The 14335-nt window shown below is 34.4% G+C and overlaps 1 protein-coding gene across 3 annotated transcripts in view; it reads right to left on the reverse strand.

The window, feature by feature from the left end:
• Positions 1–910: 910 nt before the first annotated feature.
• Positions 911–14335, reverse strand: part of LOC135955950 (dynein heavy chain, cytoplasmic) — a 28904-nt gene continuing 15479 nt past the window's right edge. For 2 of the 3 annotated variants that reach the window (XM_065506383.1, XM_065506381.1), the window contains exons 14-19: positions 12896–14279; positions 11780–12504; positions 6305–6503; positions 5660–5777; positions 1342–4949; positions 911–1275 (exon numbers count right to left, since the gene is read on the reverse strand). In XM_065506383.1, coding sequence (XP_065362455.1) covers positions 1110–1275; positions 1342–4949; positions 5660–5777; positions 6305–6503; positions 11780–12504; positions 12896–14279 — 6200 coding nt within the window. In that variant the 3' untranslated portion in view covers positions 911–1109. Of the gene's footprint in view, positions 1276–1341; positions 4950–5659; positions 5778–6304; positions 6504–11438; positions 11635–11779; positions 12505–12895; positions 14280–14335 lie in introns of all 3 variants that reach the window. The other variant, XM_065506382.1, reaches the window with a different exon arrangement.

The raw sequence follows: 14335 nt of genomic DNA on the forward strand, positions 1-14335 counted from the left end.
ATATAAATAAATGTTGATACAGTATAATATTTTGTTAAGTTTAGTGGTTAAGTGGTTTTAATAAAAATGTATATTTTATTAATGTTAGTGGTTGATTTGGTTAATGTCAGCTTACTTACAGTTTTTTATAAAACAATTAGTTCTAATAATCCATCATATATAGTCTCTATATTCAATTTTTCGAATTCTTTGCGAACTTGTTCCCTAATATGTCCCAGGTTTAATATAATTTTTATGTAAAAATCCTTCTTTAAATCATTATACCAACTATTGTGAGGGTCGGTCCATAATTGACCCGACCCCCCATATAACCCCTATATCAGAAAAATATTTTATTGTCACATATTGATGGTGTGTATACCCACCATTCCGCACAGCCGAATATAACACTCTTGTTAAGTATAGAAAATAAATATCATGAATTCCATAAGACGTCACAAAACAAATTGACTTAGGGTCTTCCTATTTTGATCGTATTCGGTAACCACATAGCATTTAGAACAGGCACGGATCCAGGTCATCCATTTGGGAGAAGGGGAAATAAAATGTAATTTACATTTTTCCCCTTTTTAATATTATATCTTTTCGGTTTGGGGGGGAGGGGGTGTTAGAATTTCCTGTTTGCCCCTGGATCCGAGCCTGCTTTAGAAAAATTTGGACATTTTATTTTTTTAATTTCTAGTAACTCGCGATTTTATTCGCGAATTTAATTTTTGGAATAAATATAAACAAATTATTAAAAATAGTAGAACTTCTCGTCACAAAAAAATTTACTTCGGTTCTGTTCTTTAGTCAATTTAACATTTTTCTAACACCTTTTCTAAGCAACAAAAAGGACATTTATCCTTATCAACTCTACAACAAAAGCATATCCTATGTATAATGTTTTGTTTGCAATTGAAAAAACATGTTTGTTTTAGGGTTTTGAAAAGAAAATTAAGTTTTATTGAAATAAAGTTTTTAAGAAATTAATTTAAAATTTGTATAATGTTAAACATTGGAATAGTTAATTAGATTAAACAATTTGGAATAGGTTTTAAAAGGGAATTAGTTTTAAATTTTAAGCATATTTTTTAATGTTAAAATATTTTTATTAAATAATATTATATTTAATTTAATGATGTTGAGGTTAATACAGCTACACCACGTTCATAGAAGCTGTGAGGATCTTGTCCAGCCGCTACAGCCAAATCAACAGTAAACAATAGTTCTGTGCGAGTAGAATTCAAATACACAGGCAAAGTCAATTTGCTAACACGATGCTCAGTTGTTAATCTAAAGAAAATTATACAATTTTAATGAAGTTATATGGTAAATCAAATTAAAATCAATCAAACTTACTTGACCCATTTCAGGACGGTAACTGGTAGATCCATCATAATTGTGGAAGCCAATAACAATTCATTATTTTTACATTGAGCTCCCTGTAATTTCAAGCCAGTTACACCAAAGCTGCTATCCTTCGACTCGGCATTGGCACCCGTCTCGGTGATGGTAACTTCCAAAGCCAACTCCTCCAAAGACCAGCTATTAGCTTGAGCTACACATTGCCTAGTGGCGGTAATATAAGCTTCTGGATTCAATAGACCACCGAGCCAAACATGGAAACCTTGCAATTCCTTTGCGCCTGCTTGTGATACTAATTGAGAGACCTTTTGCAATTGTTTGATACGATTACTGAAGTCGGTAATCCATTGAATGACTGTGCAACCAGCTGGCACAGTATAGCGTTTCCAGCCCTTGGGAATTATGCCACGCACCAGCTCAGACAGCATGGAACGATGGTGATTGGTTTGTTTCTTTTCGCCTTGGCAAATGAGCACGACATCTTGCAAATCGGAAATAACAGTTTGCAACAATTTAGCGCCCATGGTAACTTCACGCTCAAAGTAACGATACAAAGGATCTTTAATGTTCTCCACGGTTCTCTTAAGGGTGTGCAAATTCTTGGGCAACAATTCCAACCAAGCGGTAGCGGAATTATGCAATACCTTCATCCAGGAAGGTCTGCCATCTTCTTGACGTTGAGCGGCGGCAGCTGCGGCTTGTTCATTGGTTTCCTCTACGGTGTAGGCCAACTCTTCATCATCTTCTAACTGCTGCATTTTAAGCAATTTGCTGACCAAGTCAGTACCACGAGTGGTGAGCAACACTTTTTCAGCATTGTTGGGTAGACCCAGCCATGAAGGTGTTTGTCTGTCTGTTAGATTCTCAATCCATTTAAGGAAATGATCTCTCCTGGTGCCATCCGGCATGGTAATATGACGTTGTCCTCCACTGGCTCCGTCCACATTTGCGACTAAAGCAAAGTCAGCCTCAAACGATCTTGCGGTAAAGAGTTTCTTCAAGAACGAGGTCAACAGACGTTGATCGAAATCGTTATCGATTTTACCACCATAGATCGATTGCGATAGCAGGGTAACTAAAGCATCCCATGGTACCTTTTCGGGTGGCAAATTAGTTCTGCCCATGGCAGTGGTATCAATCCAAGTGTCGAGCGTGTCACAGGCCACTCTCAAATCACTTTCATTGAATTCGTATTTCTTGGCCCAACCTAGAGGAACATAGCGCAAACGTTCTTGAACGATGGCATGGAACCAAGCCAACAAGAAGTATAATCTTGCTCTTTCACTAGGTGTCTTCATCATGCGGCCTGGTGGCACGGTGTTGAAGGTTCTCAACAAATTGGCTCTGATGCCTGGTGGTGGTTCAAAGACAAAGATTCTGCCAGCTCTCAAAAGGTTAACTGGTACTTTAGGATTAATTTCCATGGTTAAGAAGAGACGGAATCCAGAATGAGGTTGTAGAGAGTGCAATTTCTTTTCGAGTTGCACCAACCATTGAGGAGCCAAGTGTACGTTCTTCAGCAATACCCAACGTCCAGTCTTGCAAGCCATATTAATAGCACTTTCAGCTTGATTGAAACCTTCAGCCGAACCAATAGCAATACTGGAGATTTGTTTGTTTAATTCAGCCGCCAAATCATCCACACGACCCGAAGCATCAAAACCGGGTACGGAACACAACAAAGCCGGGGTATTGGCATTCAATTGTTTATCCACTACAGCAGCAAAGTCCAATTCATCTTCAGCCGTTTGCATAAAGTCTTCTCCCAACACAGCATTAACCACATTGTGGGCAGCAGCAATTACACGATCTGGTCTGAAAGCTTGTATCAACAGCAATTGATGCACCGAGGTGGCAATGGGAGTCAGAGCCTTCGACTCATCCCAAAGCTGAGGCACACACTGTTCGGGTGAACTTTGTTGCAACCAAGCTCCCAATTCGGGGATTGAACGTAATTTATCTATCAATTTACGGAATATGGGAACTCTTGTCTGCAAACGATTGACTCCATCCACTTGTTCGTAACTCAACCCATCCACAGGTATAGGATTGGCCAACAGTCCTTCTCGGCTTCTCAAGAAGAAGTTAAATTCTGGATCTAGATTCATTTCCGAAGTACCCTTCAAGTGAATCTTGCACATTAACAGGGCAAATGTCAATCTATCGTTGTGCAACATACCACGGGCAACTCTGTCGTAGCAAACTTGGAATAGATCACGAGTGATAATACCCAAACGTTCGGTGTTATCGGATTTTCCATCCAATTTCCTATTGTTGTACAGCACTGTGGAGAAAATATCCAAGAACATTTTCAGTGAATATTGATACAAGAAGTGGACTTGATTCAAACTGTCCATGGTGAAGTAGATGTTACTGCAGGCCACAGATAGAGGCAAATATTGTTGCGATACGGTTTCTATTTCGGCTATAACCTTATCGGTTTCATCCACCTTCTGGTTGATGTCGTAAGCCTCCTTCTTCAAGGTCTCCAGAGTGGCTATAACAGAATCATCGTCCAAAATTTTACCCTTGGCATCGTTCAAAGCCTGCAACAGACTCTTTTCCAATTGACGCAAACGTAAACGGAACTCGCCTTGTAATTTCAACAAATCGGATCTCTTCTCATCGATATCAGGTCTCTCGGCCTTCAGTACTTGATTCAAACACTGAGATTGCAATGAGCTTCTGGTCACAGTGAAGTTGACGAATGTTACACGAGAACAAATGTCGGGTGGAAATTCGACAGTAGGATCACGTGTAGACAAGAAGATAACAAACGAAGGTGACAAATCAATGTCTTGGTCACCCAATGTTATCAAAACTCTGCCGCCACTTCTTCTCAATTCACGATTCAAGACCGGATTCAAAATGGGATCGTAATTTTCAACATCTTGCACCAATAGAGGATTACCGAAACGCAAGGCTGACTCCAAATTCTTACGGAACGAATCATCCAAGAAACTAGTTTTGGTAATCTTTTTGCCCGCGTATTCATTTAACAAGAAAGTGGTGGCCTGACCAGAAGGATCAATGATCAATGGATATCTGTTGAATCTCTTCAACATTATAGCATTCTCTGTGCAAAGATCATCAGTGGGCAAAGCATTGGCCTGCCATCTCAAGCGCTCATCGGGATTCGATAGGTATTCAGTGCGAGCTATATCCCCTCTATATTGTATATTGGCCGCTTGTAAATGTTGTGACCAGGTGGTGAATAAGTTGGTACGATAATGTTGATCGAAATAACCACCGTATGCTATAAAAGCGGCCGACAATAGAACATCACCAATAATGGTGGACATTTGTGATTTGAATGTTTCACTGGTACACTCCCAACGTTCACGTTCAATGTTCAAACTCTTGAGCAAGGCGATCGAACGATCGACCTTAGCCTGTACGTTCTCCAAATCGGTTTTAATTGCTTGAGCTTGTGAAATCAATTGAGCATATTCCTCCTTATAGGCGGATATACTTTGCTCTAATTGTTCCACTAAAGATTTAGTCTCGTCAGCGTTATTCTTATTAACCTCAGCTTGATCCTCCAGAGAGCGTAATTCATCGCGCAGGGGTTCAACACGTTTCAACATGTCAGCATATTCAATCTAGCAAAATGAGAAAAAAAAGATATACATACATATAATGAAGGAATTACTTTTTAGATTCGAATCCATTTTAAACCAAAGTATATTTAAAATGAATTTGAGAAATTGTATTTAATTTCAAGATTATCCTGAAATATCTTTGATGCTTTAGATAAATATTTAAAACTATTTCTAAAAAATTTGGTGAAAAAAACTGGTAAAAAAATGTTGGAAAAAAATTTTCTAAACTTGGAAATGTTGTTGTAGCAGTTGGAAATAGTTGGAATTCGAGGTAGCCGATGTTTTTTGCTAATTTTTTCTCATTTTAAATAGCAATCTATGTTGGACTATAGCGGATATATTGAAAGTTATTTTGGGGATTCGGAAAGTTGTTTTCAACAGACAGACGGTTTTTGAATATATACCCTATTTAGGGTCTATCGAGAAAAGCGGCCTCCAAATGGGGAAAAATATTTTTAACCCGAGTTTTTTCGTCAAAAAATTTTTTTTCCATAAATTTTTTTTCATTTATTTTAAAATTGAAAAAAAAAAATAGGAAATTTTTTTTTAATTTTGTTTAAATAAAATTATTTAAAATTGTTATTTTCAAATTTAACTTGGTGAAGGGGATGTAAGATTCGGCACAGCCAAATATAGCTCTTTTATTACAAGTTTTTAATGATTGGTTGGTTCAAATTGGTTGTGAAAATTGATGTGAATTATTAACTTACCTGTGCAATAGCCCATTTAACCATAGGACCGCAAGCCAACGAAGCACGATTAACCTTTTCAAAGTTATAATCAGGATTGCTTAAATATTTCGACTTCATCTTTTCACGGACATCATCGCTGTTTTAAAAACATATGATTGAAAGAAAACGATGAAAAAATTTAATTATTAATAAAAAAATCACGTCAGTAGTATAACATTTAGGTTAATTTAACAAGCAGGTGAATGAAATGCAATTAAAAGCAAAAAGCAACATAACCAGAAGCCATTAAGAAAATATTAGAAATGAACAAAAATTAAAATAAAAGAAAAACATAAATCATACAAAATAAATGTTAATTACATTAAATAAAGAATTAGTAAATTTAACAAAATACGACAGGTTAATAAACACTACACAAATACAACAACAAAAAAATTAGAAAAATCATAACTCAACTAAAGTAAAAAAAAAACAATAAATAATAGAAAACTCAAATCACAACATTACTGGAAAATCAACAAATCAAAACTACAACAACTCAAAATTATAATTAAAAGAGGAATTGAATTCAGAAGTTTGTTTAAAAAAAAAAACATGAACAAAATTTTTTTGTTTTGTTTTTCTTTTTCATTTTTTTTTAAGAATCTTTATAAACATGCTTACGTTATTATTTCAGTACTGAAGTTAGATACAATTGAATTTATAAAATTTTCACGCATTATAACAGCACGAATCGATTTCCAATCGTTGGCATTTTCACCCAGTAACAAACAGATCGATTCAAGTGCCAATTTCACCACGGAAGGTGGATTTGCCATTGTTCTCACTTCAACAAGTTGTTGTTTGCGTATCGATTTTACAGCTGAGGGGGGATGAATTTTATTTTCGTTCCAGAAATTTTGTTTTTTTTTCGTTTTGTTTGGTTTGGTAAGTAGAATTAATATATATAGAGATTTGTTTTGGTTATTTAATATTATACAAACAAAAATATTAGACAATGGTTAAAAAACATTAATTACTAAGTTCATTCTGACTAGTACATAATTTCTGCACTGCACTATTACTGTTTGCTTGTTTGGTTATTAATTTTCTTTTCATCTACTTAAATTAGTAAGTGAATATTTTAATTAATTTATCATAATTTCAGTCAATGGTGGAGGTGGTGGCGGTAAAACCGTGACAACAATAGGAAAAATGTATGGAATCCTTGTATAAAGTAGTTTGATATAACCACACAATATTTTGAAGTGCTAGTTTATAAGTTTAACGGAAATTAAATAAGATCACCCAACAATCAGACAATTTAGCTTATTAAATATATATTGAGAAATGATCTTTAGAATACAGTGATTATTCTCAATGAAATATGAAATGTTCATGATAATGTTTCTTTTAAAAAAAGGGGAAAAAGCAAGCCTCATAAGAATTGAGTCGAGAATTACTTTACAAATGTGAGAGAAAGAACTAACAAAAGTTAATTTAGTAATCCAAAACGGATTACCCAAAACAAATCTTATGGAGATATTGAAAACGGGGAACAGGTGGCCAATTCTCACAGTTATATACTAGCGAATACTTATTTCAACTTGCTAGTTTTCTTTTTTATTTTTGGGATTCTCTTATTCGATATCGTATAAAATGTATTATGATAACTAACGAGTTTATTTATTTATTTCGATTACGAGTGCGAGAATTGCCCCCAGTTTATTTTCTAATATCGATTTCTTTTCTGTAGTAAATGTTGCCCTTTTTGCCCGTTACATTATTTGTATTCTTTCTTGAAAAAAATAAACGTTAAAATTATGTACGGTTGACAATGGATGTTAAATTTTTAGCTCTCATTTTTATTACGGGGTGAAAATTTTGCCTTTTCAAAAATTGTTTATAGCCGAATCTTGCACTGAATATAAGCCATGCCTTATTATAACAAAAAACTTTGCTAACTACTTTTTTCGCAGGATTTAAGAAAAATTATTTATTAATACGAACATTATGCAATAGGTATTTTTGCAATTGAAATACCTAACGAAAATCTCATTTACTTTCGCAAATTTATTTTGCAATATTTTCACAAGAATGTATGTATTTCCATAACATAGAAAATATCTTAAACAACAATAAATTCGATTTTTTTTCAATGAAAAACGATTATTTTAGAATCGTTTACATAATCTGTTGAAATTTTATAGGTGTTCCAAGTACCGCAAGTTTATAACAAAAACTATAACAAATCTCATCTCATGTACAGTTTGTTGTTATGACGTTAAGATATTTTCACTGTTATGTCTCGATATATTATTTCACTGAAGTATTGTTTAAAATATACAATTTTCAGTAAATTAAAAAATTATTTCATAATATAAATATTGAAACTTGTATCGAAAATTAAATAAAATTGTGTCTCCTTATACTAAAATATTTCGTACATTGTACATCAGAATTTCGTGGTGCGAAACCATGAAATAGTTTGTATAGTGTCAGTTTACTTGTATATAAGGTATGGATTTAATTCAGTGTACATTTAGTATAAATGAAAGAAAAAAATCAGAAATCATAAGAATCGATTCATAAATGAAAACTCGGTAACCTGCGAAAAAAGTTGATAATTTTGTCTATATTTCTTTGAGATTCTAGAAAGTAGTCTGACAGTTCTAAGTAGATAGTTAATTGTTTCATAATATTTTCAATTCTCGGACCCATACCCGTTATAATATTGTATCATATATGACTGCAAGTTACATATTTTGGGGATACATAGTGTAGCATTAGAAAATTATGAAATGAAGGAAATAAAAATATGATCCAGTAGGGTTTTTGGATAAAAAAAATGTATGTACTATAATGTACAATGAGACATATATTAAATTAGACTTTAACACTAACACGTAAACAATTCTATACCACAGGAGAAGAGCTCCATAAACATCTATTTGCATAGATAAGTTTGTTAGAAAATACCTTTACTACTGACGTAATTATTTGAGGTGGTAAGCTGAGAATATTCACCCCTATCGGCAATAACATATGAAATTTTGTTCCCATGAAATATCCATTTCCCTCGAAGGGAAAATTGCTATCGGGAATATCACGATGAACTTTACATTCACAATAGTTGATTTTGTTGGTAATGTGGCACTTACTGTAACACATATTTTAATTTTGAAACTATTTGAGTCGGACGTATTTTATTTTATTTGTGAATTACCCCACAGTAACAGCTGTTTATTGTTTACAAAATTCCATCTAAAAATTTCACAACAAGGGGAATTTCTTTACGTGAACAAAGTTGATGAACGAAAAAAGGAAAAGGGAAAATATTTCATGTGAAATATTGATTCGCGACAGAGGTGATTGCTTAAAGCCAATACAAATACCATTCAGATTCAGTAGTATTTTAGCCCAATTTAGTATCTGCACATTACGCTATAACCACTTTACAAATACTTGATAGATCATAAAGTTACCCGGTGTCTCCATATTTAAGTAGCCAAAGCTCTTGTTCTAAATTGTGTATATTTATCATTATAAATCATATAAATAAGCTAACGATATGTATTTATGCAAATCTAATTTATTTTACAATATTGTAAGTGACAGGAATGATATATGCTGGGGTTTTTTTCCATAAAGAAATCGATTTACACATTAATGCGCTCTGTGATCTTATCGCCACTCGTTCCCCACCTAATGGATGAGACAGAAGTCAATGTTTCCATTTTCACTAATGTCTAAAAACACATGTGTGACTCTAATTTATATATTTTTGGATCATTTGAAGTCTATTGTCACTTTAGTGTCTCTAAATAATCTTTAGAAATTCATTCGCCAATATTTCCCCACTTAATGCATGAGACAGTAGACAATGTTTCCCTTTTCACTAATGTCTAATTACTTGGCTCGACTCCAGTTTATATATTTTTGGGTCATTTGACACATATGTAATCTCTTTAATGCAAGCAGAAGTCAATTGGTTACTTCATGCATTCCATGTAATCTAACGTGAAGTCAATTGTCACTTTAGTGTCCCCATGTAATGTAGGGTGTAGTCAGTTAAACATTTTTTCTAATGCACCATAATTAATCAATTTGAGAGTCAAATGTACTTTTGTAAGCCAGATTGTTTTCCGTCTAGGATACAAGTAACTAGTTACCTGGCTAATTATGTAGCTCGTGGTGATCCAAATCGATAGGTAAACAAGTTCAGGACAGTCACCCAGAAATCACCCAGAAAGAATTTTAGCATTCTAGAGATTAGGTAACACCTATCATCATATAGTTATATAAGAAAAAAATCATTGATCAATGAACAAGATCTAGAACTATTTTAAATGGACATTTGCAACATTACTATTCATAGAATTAGTTTAGAAAATGACGAAATAAGGGCTTTAATATTTTTGTTTATGTATTGTAGTACTTTTAAAGGACTGAGAAGATTTTTAAAACCAAATGTTGGGCATAGTATATATAAGGTAAAGAAGCGTGTTCTATTTGACTACGTAAAAGAGCAACATTTATTTTTAGAAAAGGAAATGTCATAAACGTCTGGATCAAAAATAAAAAGTTTCTCTATGTCGAAAGGAATGCAAGTCAAACAAATTAATGGAAAACTAAATCCAATTTTGAACAAAAAATATTTTTAATTTTAAATTACACTTTGAAGAAGTAACACTTTTAACTTTTTTTTTTGTTGAATTTCATTTATTTGTCAGCAGTCAGTAACCTAGACTCTTGGTCATAATCGGTTTCAAATTTCTAATTTTTTAACGAAATATCAAGAAAAAAAAATATAAAGTAAATAAAGTCGAAAGAATTAACATCAAATTACATATTTGAGAATGTTGAAATTGTGATGGGTACTGATTGGATTATAAAAAAAATATAATGACGATATGGAAAATTAGATAAGTTAGAAAAGTGGAATCTCCACAATACGCCTTTTTGGAGTATTTTTGTCCAAAATAATCTACTAAAATTTGATCTGATGTTCTATACACAATAAAACGTAACAATATATTGTCATAAAACTTGTCTCAGGGTCAATTAACATGGCAGGAATTGAGGGTCTTAAGAACGGCTTTAATATTATTAGGTAAGTGTTAGCAAACAGTTTAGTTTCTTTTTTTGGGGAGAAAATACTCAACGCAAAAACTAACCAACTATATATGGTTCTAGGGAATATTTTTACTTAAAAAACATTTCAATAGACTAAAACTGATTTAGATTATTTTTAAAAATAAACTTAATTTTTGTTTAAAAAGAAAATGCATCTAAAAAAACATAATTAATAAATACTTAAATCTTAATAAATTAAAATAGTATTCAGAGTGCGCGGCATTTTGCATATGGTGTTGGGTGGTTGTTTGGTGGTAGTTGTTGTTGTTGGATAGATGGGGGGAAAAGTAGTTGTGTCATTTCATAAATGGAGACTAAATTTTTCCGATTAGAGAATTTAGAGTTTTAAATTGATAAATTAGCCAAAAACAAGGTTAAATTTATGTACAAAAGTCCTAACAGTACTTCATTAATTCAGAATTCGTTTTAATTTAGTTTAAAAAAATTGAATTTGGCATGTTTTAGCAAATGAATTTAGTTATATGAATTATTAAAAAAAAAAAACAAAAAAATTAGAACTATTGTTTTAGAATAAATGTAAAAAAAATATGAGTAAGATGGATAAGATTAGGACAACAGTTAGGAGGTATAGTAGTTAAATAATATGTATGTAATACGTTTGATTATATGTTTATATATTTTGTATATAAAAGATAGAAAAAAAATATAAAGTGGGTCGTACGTGATCATTTCGGTTTGGAAGTTAACAATGGACGATATAAAAGTATCTTTAACAATGATGCCACGCATTGCCTTCCAGTCGGGTGCACTCTCATTGAGTAAGTCACACACCGATTCCAAAGCCAATTTAACAGGTGGCGGTGGATTTGCCATGGAACGTATTTCAGCCAATTGTTTCTTTTTAATGCCGCTAACAGCTAAAGATTTCATTTTTGGGGGGTAATAATTTTTAATTAAACTTATTCTTAGTTTCTTTTTTTTAGGAAATTCTTATTATTAACTTAATTTGTTGGGAGCAAAACTTAAGTAATTTTAAAGGGTATTGGATTTTGTAGGTCTTACCTTGTTGTGCTTCAATAACAGCCGGTTCCACTTGAGCCAAATCGGCCATGACATATTTACGTTTTTCATCAATCTTGACAGTCTGTTCGGCCAGTTTATTTTGCAATTCTTGCGATTGTATCTTTTTGATTTCGGCCTCTTGTTGGTCCTTGAACATTTGCTTCAGTTTAGCATTGGCAGCCTCATTCTTGGCTTGTAGTTCTTGTTTCTTAACGGCCAACGATTTTTGCATTTCCTCTACTTGTTCCACAGTTTCGGCAATCTTATTAAGACCTACATTCAAGTGCAACTGTTGTTCTTCTAAATCACTGCGCTTTTCATTGTACAGCTTGACAAAGTGATGGATGAAATCGAGATAGTGACGTGGTGTAACGGCCATTGTGCGACCGCCACGTTTTGCCAAACGGGCATTGGCTTGATGCAAAGTCTGATGTACATAGACACAACTGTTGATGACGGCATCGCGATGTGTGGGCTGAGTTGGCACCAGGGGACAGACCGATGGGAAGAAATCGGGTGCTGACCATGCTGGTTTTTCCAAATCAACACGTGTGGTGAATTCTTTGCCCACTTGGAAGAGGGCCGAATCGGACCAGTCACCAAACCAATTGAGTACACAACGATTGAACAGGGCTGGCGAGGTGGCAGCACGATCTTTAAGACCATCTGTAGAAGGATTCATGGTGAAGACGACGTGCAAGTTACGCATAACTTGTTGAGTGAACCTGAAAATTTGGAAGGAAAAGTTATTATAAATTTTGTAAAAACATTATTTTTGGTGAAGGTTTTTTCGAAGGAAATTTTAGCGATTTCGTGAGAATATTTTTTGGTGGAAAGATAAGTTTGTCATTCCGTTAGTAATTTCTAATCTCATAAATTATATGGGTATTTCTCAAAGAAAGGTTCAGAGTGACGGAAAATATGTTTTCTTAAGGAAATTAATTTGTAAAACATTTTTATTTTAAACAAAAATTTGCTCATGAAAAAAAAATTTCATCCAAAAATTTATCTTCCAATTTTTTTTTCAATTTATATCATCGGTTAGATTATATAAGATTCGCCAGTGTTTTAATGAAAAAATATATATTTTTTTTTCAAGAATACAGTTTTTCTTACCATTTATACAATTCATCACTGGAATCCAACATAAGACCCTCACGTTGAGCTCCTTCCTTGCACTGAGTCATCAGAGTAGTATATTCATCACCCTCAAACAGACCGGGTACTTCACCGTTTGCCAACAACGTATTCATACGTTCCAAGAAGCCAGAATCCAATACATTCGATTCGTCCAAAATGAAGGCAATCTTCTCATCTCTACAACCCGAACGACGCAATACGGAACGTAAATCTTCATCGAAATCTTCACCGGTGTACTTATTGTGTACCTTAATTTGGAATATCGATAGACCATTCATCCAAGCAACAAAGCGTGAGAGGGTAGTTTTACCAGCACCCGAAACACCAATCAACAGCAAGTGACCTTGTGGCTGACGGAAAATACGATCTATACGTAAAACGTGTTCGAGTACCTCGTCGAAAAGTACCAAAGGTACGTCCAATTCTTCCTCGTAGAACACCTTGAGACGAGCACGTACATAGTCACGTAATTCTTCGCGATTGACAGGCATGTAATCCTTGGACAGCCAGTTACTGTACAATATAGGACGGGCCAAAGCCTCTTCGGAATTAATGCCAGGGAAATGTTTCAAGGCCACAACATCAATATTTTCATTGGTCCATCTACGTTCGGTGTCATCTACTAAACGATCTTGGAATAGACGTAAAGCTTCATGGGCCCATATGCGCACCAAACCTTCAACAGGCAGAGAATCGAGAGGGCGTATAGCTTCACATATACCACGTACCCAACGGGTCATTTCACGAGGTGAGTAGACATAATGCGGCTGCATATCTTGAGTGAAGCGATCTTGTGAAGCCAAATAGAATTCCACCATAGCATTGGTTAAGGGCTCAGCATAGCCGCGTAGAGTGGGCATGAGGCGCAACATGGCACGTGAGAATGTGCCATAAATTTGCTTCAATGAAGTCTCTCCAGGATAATCGACATAAATGATTGGCACATGTCTCAAGAAACGATGAGATAGCGGTTTACGACCCGGATCAGTGGGTGGATTACAAGCTCCCACAAATTGTATGCGCTCCAAGGAGACCCAAGCTTGGTCACTGGCCCTATAGAAGCCTTTGTGTTCGACCAACTGACGCAAGAATGAAATGACACGTTGTGTGCCATACGAATCCATATCGGGTAAATTGATTTCATCACAGAACAAAACCAACCATTTGCCAATTTGTACGGGCGACAAGACAACACCGTTCGGTGTCTTGCGATATTCACAGTAATGATCGAAAGTCTTGAGTAGAAGTTCAGGTGTAGTGGCAGAGGAGAAATTCAAACCAACGACTTCCATGTCGGGTAAAGCTCTCAGAGCGGAGAACAAAGTCATAGTTTTACCAGAACCAGGTGGACCGCACAAAACTGAAAAAGTAAACAAGAAGAAATAGATTTTTATTGTTTTGTATGGAAAATTTTAA

Source organism: Calliphora vicina, chromosome 3 (genome assembly GCF_958450345.1).
Source record: "Calliphora vicina chromosome 3, idCalVici1.1, whole genome shotgun sequence".
NCBI classification, from domain to species: domain Eukaryota; kingdom Metazoa; phylum Arthropoda; class Insecta; order Diptera; family Calliphoridae; genus Calliphora; species Calliphora vicina.